The sequence below is a fragment of the Saccostrea cucullata genome, unplaced genomic scaffold (genome assembly GCF_032062105.1).
Source record: "Saccostrea cucullata isolate Sc308-1 unplaced genomic scaffold, CSIRO_AGI_Scuc_v1 ctg8776, whole genome shotgun sequence".
Lineage (NCBI taxonomy): Eukaryota > Metazoa > Mollusca > Bivalvia > Ostreida > Ostreidae > Saccostrea > Saccostrea cuccullata.
Window position 1 is genome coordinate 62,759 of NW_026938016.1, and position 7,143 is coordinate 69,901.

Sequence of the window (7,143 nt, forward strand, 5' to 3'; positions counted from 1 at the left end):
GACCAAAAAACTCAATGAACCCGTTGGAGAACATTTCAACCTTGAGGGTCACAAATGGGAGGACATGACAGTAGTGGTGATTGACCATAACCCAAGATGGACAGATGCTCAGAGAAAAAGCAAAGAAAAGTTCTGGATGCACAGATTGAAGTCATTCCGCCCTAATGGTATTAACAAACTGAATGACTTCACCAGAATGAACGTAAACTAGACCCAATTCCTGATGATACTAAACAAGATTATTCTCTCAATTTAGTGTAAATTCTACAGTTAATTTGCGTCACCAACTCTCGAACAACTCTCATAACTATGTATTGCTTACACCTTTGTTAATTATTTTTTCCCGGTAATAAGTCCCTAAATATTTCAAAATTTATAATTGATCATAATTCATATGTTTAAATATCCCTGCTACATTATTTTTCTTCGATTATTCTTTATTAAGTAAAGTTACGCCATTTTGAGAGAATGAAACAATGTACGATTTACTGATTGTCGTAATTAATTAGCATAATTAATTCGTTCAATTATGTAAATCGCACTTCGCCCGAGTATACCCGATAGACCGGACGCATTTCATAGCGGTCCGGATTTCTTTCTTTATTAGTGTTTTTAAAAATTCCAATTCATCATGTAATTAAGTATGTAAATATCTAGTGTTTAGTAGTTTAGTAGTAGTGCTAGTTGTTCTTGTTTCTCTTTTTCCTTTGTTCTTATGACTTTCTAACTTTTTTCTTTGTCCTGAGGAAGGGACAGGGCGTCCCGAAAATTTGACAATTTTTATTGTTCGTGTCGTTGGTCATTTTTAGTGCTTTATATAAATTTCCATCCGTGACCTTGTATCTACTTGGTAGATCCGACATTTAGGATATACAGTGTTGTTGGTTTTTTAGTGCTTTTTTATATATATATATATATATATATATATATATATATATATATATATGACTTTTAGCCTCTTTTTTAAATATCGATATAGAAGACCGTTACTGGTTAACATAGATAATTTTCATTTTTATCTTTTTATTAATTCTCATTAAATGAAAGAATAATTGCAGAAATAGCTAAGCTGAAGAAGCTTTCTCTCTCTCTCTCTCTCTCAAGAATATTTTTAAAGCAATTAGAATATGAACAAGTCACACAACAGTGCTTTGCAATGTGTCTTTGAGGATTGAGCATCCCCTGGTTTAAGGATATCCTATCCTCAGATAGGAAGGATAAATAATTTATTTGATTTTAAAACAATCAAAAATAAAGCTTAAACTTAAAATCCTTTCATCCAACAATGCTTCTCATTGAGATTCAAGTTACGTTGAAATTTTAGAAAAAAGTCTTACAAAAAGTTAGTAGCTATGTTAATTGTATTTTTTTGAAATTCTGAACATTCAATTTTGCAGGTTTAAAGTTAAAACGTTGGTCAACCTCAAAATATAAAAGCAATCCGAATTTCCGCGGGTACCATTTCCGCGGCATTTTACAAAATATAAATGAAATTTATAAAGTGATAATAACTTTTTATTTCAAATTTTTCGGTGCTCCGGGTCACTATCCAAAGTCTAGTAATGAAGTCATAATTGTAATTATATATTTGAAATTTATGGTGATTTTACATTTTATAATTCACATTTAGTAAAGAATTATAAATACATATAAAAAAAAATTAAATATCAATGACAACGTTTTTATTCAAATTATAGCTTGTCCAAGACCTTTTATGGACAACTCTCGTAAATATAGATAATAAGATATATACAAGATCACTACGTACTAAATGACTGGATTTTTTAAATACTTGTGGAATAGGAGGAAGATAAGTCCTACAAGATCTAGTCCAAGTTTATGTTAAAGTCTACAAGGATTGTCTTTTTTAGAACCTGCATTTATTTCTGTACATAGAAACCTTTGACTATATGCACCTGACGTCTAGTTATCTCTGTATAAGGTTGCAATAACAGGACACTTGGTCTCTGAACTAAGGAACAAGCAAAGAAAATGTCATCCCAAATTCTATTCAAATGGCTTGCTATTGCAACATTCACAGGTAACGTAAAATAATAACCATAATTTTTTTATACGTATAGTGAATCCTTTTTCAAGTTCCTTCGAGTTTCATTTTTTTTTCACATTGCATATAAATTTAATTATCAAAGTTCGATCAAAGGCGGTCGCCCACGTGGAGCAGTGGTTGGAGCGTCTGCTCTAGAGTCGCGAAGTAAGGAGTTGATCCTTACGTCGAGGGTTGAAATCCCACTTTTGGACGTGATCTAACCCTTAGGATGAGACTGTATAAACAGAGGCCCCGTGTCGCAGTAGCTGCTGCCACGAAATGACCCCTCCCTGCTCAATGGCCCCAAGTGCCGAGGATAGGACAAAATTTGCAAAATGAGTGAAAAATTAAGGGACGTTAAACAACATACAATCAATCAATCAAGGGTGCACTTGAATATGTGTCAGGTTGTACATGCTTTATTTATTTCAGGGATTATATATGTGGAAGCTGACTGTCCGAACAACTGGAAAAGTTTTGATAGAAATTGTTATCTATTTCTAAACCATCATCCAATGAACTGGCAGAGCTCTCGGGTATGTTTTCATTCTTCTTTTTTTTCTTTTGATAGTCTTGTCCTAAAGTGAAAAGTAACAGGTCAAAAATGAAAAAAAAGAAGTTATTTTTGAATATTTTATTGTTGAGTATGGAATGAAGCTTTTCTCATAAGATAGTTGTTGTATTTTAGTGATTTTTTCACTACCAGTTTCTGAAGTCTTTGTATATTAATTTTGCATTATAAAAGTACATGTATTGGTTGTTGATAGTAATTAGAAATTATTGATGTTTATATGAATAGGTAATTTAAACACACACGAGGGGAATTTTAATAATATTCTGTAAATTTATTTGAAATCTTCTAACAGATCATAATTTTAATTGTATTCTTAATCATGATGAGAATTCAGATATTGTGAATTTATTTGGTACAGGACTACTGCATTCACGCAGGTGCTAAGTTGGTGGAAATTGATTCTTCTGTTGAGGATATTTTCATACTACAAAACGCCAAGGATTTACATCTAAGTGGTCGTAAGTTTTAACTATTACCTATTTCATAATTACCTAATATACCTTCTGATAATACCCAAATGATTTCCATTGCAAGCAAACAATACAAAGGACGGGAATAACAGTTGAATATACCTAATTTTGTACAATAAATTAGAATGTGGTATACACAGTCATCGAAAGCTATCAATTGATCTGATAGTTTTTTTTCCAAGAATTCAAGCATTTGTTAATTTATGTGCGTTTCCTACGATGCTTTTGTAAGTATAAAGTGATATTGTTTAAGTTGTTGTAGCTTATACGTATTAAAAAAATCCCAACGAATTGACCTCAAAACATTACAAATTGATAAAATCGATTTCACAAATTTTTTGAAAAGGGTTTGTAGTTGGGTATTTCAATTAACGAGCCATAAACATTACAAATTATAAGAAATCGAAAGAATTTTCTATCTTCTTTTTCATAGACTGTTTTTGGTTGGGAGGATCTGACGCCGAGCACTCGGGAGTATGGTTGTGGTCAACTTCACGTAAAATGTTTATGTACACAAACTGGGCGCCAGGCGAGCCTAACGACTACCACACACACAAGGAGCACTGCCTTAATCTCCACTACTACACTCACTATAACGCGTACCTCTGGAATGACGAGCGGTGTGCAGAACATTGCTACCCTATCTGTGAACAACCGTACGGGAAAGTTGTAATATATTGACGGTGCGACTGGTAGGCTGAGTGCAGATACTTGCTCAGTTTTTATTATAATCGAGCTCGTCCAACTGCACGATAATATACATAAGACGTTAGAAAATTATACTAAAACATAAAGACAGGTTACACGGCTTTGTATCAATTTTAAATCATTGGATTTAAAATATGGGTACAATTTCCGGTTGTTTGAATAATAATTATACGCACAATTTTTAGCAAGGCGAACGAATTGATGAAACAAAATATTGATCTGCTCGTTGAAATTCATCAAATTAGAGTTTCTATAGCCAAAACAATAAGTAGGTGCCATTATATACATATTGAGTTTTCTACTGATATTTCCGCTTACCCCGATCATAACAAAAAGCATACAGCGAGTGTCAAAGGTAGACAGGAAATATACACACCCCCAGGGCACCTGATTCCACATTGAAGTCTGTGTTTCTTCCGCCCCTGATTTGTAAAATTCAAATGAACTTTTGAGCTTTAATATTGTCCCTTATTACCATATTTCATAATGGAAAATGTTGACTGCGTGGTAAAGACCATTGGTCGATTACTTTGAGAAACTAGAATAGAGATTGTTTTAAAGCTATATGAAGTTTCCATTCAAAAGGAATTGTATGATAAGCTTTTCCCGAAAAAAATACCACGAACGCAAAATGCATTGTAAATGCATTTGGCAATTTCTATAGGCGAGGCAATGACCTTGTCAGCAAATACAATTTCTAATTGAGTCACAACTGACGTTTTACAAGCTTAGAGTTAGTCCATTTTATGTATTTATACACTGAATCGAAGACGAATTACTCCGCTATTTCCCGATCATATTAAGGAGCACACGGCGGGAGTAGCCAGACGGTGGTAAATGCTCACTCCGACATTGCACCTGATCCCACCTCTGATGTTTTGGAGATCCGTGTTTGCTCTGCTCCTATTTTGTATTGTTTTATGGACTTTTGATCTTGAATATTGTTGTATATCTTCATATATATACCGTTGGTAAAATTTTAACTTCTTTAAGTGTTTTAAAATATTTTATGAATTATAGACATTGGTTTATTTTCTATTAAATTCAGAAACCCATGGATACGATTCACCGATAAACCTTATGTTCCTACCGCCACCACCACCACTTCTACCTCCAAGACCACAACCTCAGTCCCTTCCACCACCACAAATACTGCCCTTCCACCGACTACCAAGCACTTACAAATGGTGACACTGCCGCAGCACCCACAAACCTCTCAGCTTACAAACTGTCAAAGCGGATGGATCAGATTTGGTTTCAGTTGTTATCTTTTTGCTACAGACATCTCGTACGACTGGATTGAATCAGGGGTAAAGGATGATTGTATCGCTGTGTATAAATAAACGAATAGTCAATAGAGTTAGCTTTTTTTTAACAGTTACTATTCAAATTGAGATTTAAATACAAATAGTTATGTATACTATGTAATGCATCTCTAACATATCATTGTCGAGGAAAATAATATATTGTCATTTAGGTAAGTTGTAAATGTGGATATTCGTTTTTTACACCTTTCTCTGGTTTATCTTAATTTTCGGTTAAGGTATAAAAAGAATTGAATATTCTAATAAATATTTCATATTTAAGAAATAAGGTATCATTTTTGGAGTTTTATTGGAATGTAAAACGGGTTGGTCACGTGATCAAATCTCAAAAAGCCTGAAGGACTTTATGGAAGATTTGATCATGTGTCAATCCGATTTACATCCCAATAAAATTCAAAAAACGATACCTTATTACTTATACACTGTATTTACATTTGTAACTGATTTATTGCAAATAGTAAGGTACTTAAGTAAAGTTTGAAATTCATAATTTTTTTTTCAAAACTGAACGGTAAAAATTGATTGTGTTGATAACGTCGATCGCTTATGACGTCGCTATCAAATTACGTAGATTGCTGATGAACTAACAATCAATTTATTGTCACATGACGAACGTGTTTTACGAAGATGTAAAAACACCTTGTTCAAATAGTGTTATATGAGGGAAAACATTTGCAAATGTAAATAATCATAGTTAAAGTCGATATAATATTAGATACTTACTATTTTGCGGCATTGAATGTTCTGAACTTTGTATATTTCACAAATTTCAGCACTTCTGCACACTGTTTGGTGCATCTTTAGCATCCATAGAAACTGATATTGAAAATAATTTTATAAGACAGCAGTTGCTTAGCATCGCAAAATCTGGTAAGAGGAAAGGGGTTTAATTGACTAAAACATATCTTTAACCTAGATGAACTTCGTAATTATTATTCTGAATATTATTATATATTTAGCTGACTTTTGGGTTGGTGGAACAGACATTATGTCAGAAGGTGACTGGAAATGGGTGACGTCACAAAAGCCTATAACTTATTCCAGTTGGTATCCTGGAAGGCCTAATGATCTTCATCACACTGTTAACTGTCTGGAACTGTCTCATAATTATCAGTACCACTGGAATGACCAAGACTGTAGTATACAAAACCATTTTATTTGTGAAATGCCGTAAGTTCTATATATTTTACTTTCAGGTTTTTAAAATAGGTTTTGTAATTGGATTCATTCAACTTCAATTTTTTGTGCTTTCAGCCTTATATTCATAATTTTAAGGATCAAGACTTTTCTTTCCTTTTTAGGAATCCTGCTAACTCTCGTCCCATATTTGGATAAAAGGCATAAAATACATCAATCTTTAGAGTTTGTTCATAAAGGAATGAAGTCTGAAATGAATTTTTTGATAAAAGTGTTTTACATATCAAGTTTTTCAAAAATTTGTCCTTATGTATTGTTTCTTTTTAAATCAAGAAAACTTGTGAATTGCATTGTTTGTACTTTGAGTTGTGTATTGATTTTTCCCCAGTTTTCCGATATGTTTTTAATGTTGCTTTTCTTGGCTGCAAACGCCAGTATCAATTTTAAACTATATCTTAAGTGTATTTAGAGTAGATACATAAATATAAGTATGACTTATCGGATTCCTGGCCCCAGGATCAGAAATAAAGTTCGACTTAGGTCAAAATTTCAATTACCTGTAAAATACAAATGTACTTATTAATTGCTTAATTTATTTCAAAGTTTGCAAATATCAACACTTTAATGAATTGATATTGACACACATTTCAATTTTGATTTCTTTGAAGTCAACAACATTTCAAGTAATATTTCGACTTAACCTTAAGATGTTTCATGATCCTGGGACAATGAAATTTTAACCTGCACTTCTTGAAAATGATTCCATTAACATCATTTGTTTTTTGTCATTGAGACAAAGGTTTTCAGAGATTTTCTTGCTGCATACCTATGAAAATTTTAAATCATTTATTTTTGCCCAACTCTATGTAACCTGATCCCACC

General features: G+C 32.7%; 1 protein-coding gene across 1 annotated transcript; it reads left to right on the plus strand.

Moving 5' to 3' along the window:
- Nucleotides 1-1,932: 1,932 nt before the first annotated feature.
- LOC134249276 (macrophage mannose receptor 1-like) lies at nt 1,933-6,573 on the plus strand. Its single transcript, XM_062731645.1, has 8 exons — nt 1,933-2,041; nt 2,480-2,583; nt 2,980-3,079; nt 3,525-3,747; nt 4,848-5,109; nt 5,898-5,994; nt 6,084-6,294; nt 6,426-6,573. The coding sequence occupies exons 1-8, from the start codon at nt 1,993-1,995 to the stop codon at nt 6,457-6,459; spliced, it is 1,080 nt and encodes a 359-aa protein (XP_062587629.1). The 5' UTR covers nt 1,933-1,992; the 3' UTR covers nt 6,460-6,573.
- Nucleotides 6,574-7,143: the final 570 nt, after the last annotated feature.

Bases quoted from the DNA above. Each gene is read 5' to 3' on its own strand.
- LOC134249276 (XM_062731645.1), top strand. From the start codon at position 1,993: ATGTCATCCCAAATTCTATTCAAATGGCTTGCTATTGCAACATTCACA. The intron at 2,042-2,479 runs GTAACGTAAAAT...TATTTATTTCAG, and splicing joins TGCTATTGCAACATTCACAG to GGATTATATATGTGGAAGCT. The intron at 3,748-4,847 runs GTACGGGAAAGT...TATTAAATTCAG, and splicing joins TACCCTATCTGTGAACAACC to AAACCCATGGATACGATTCA.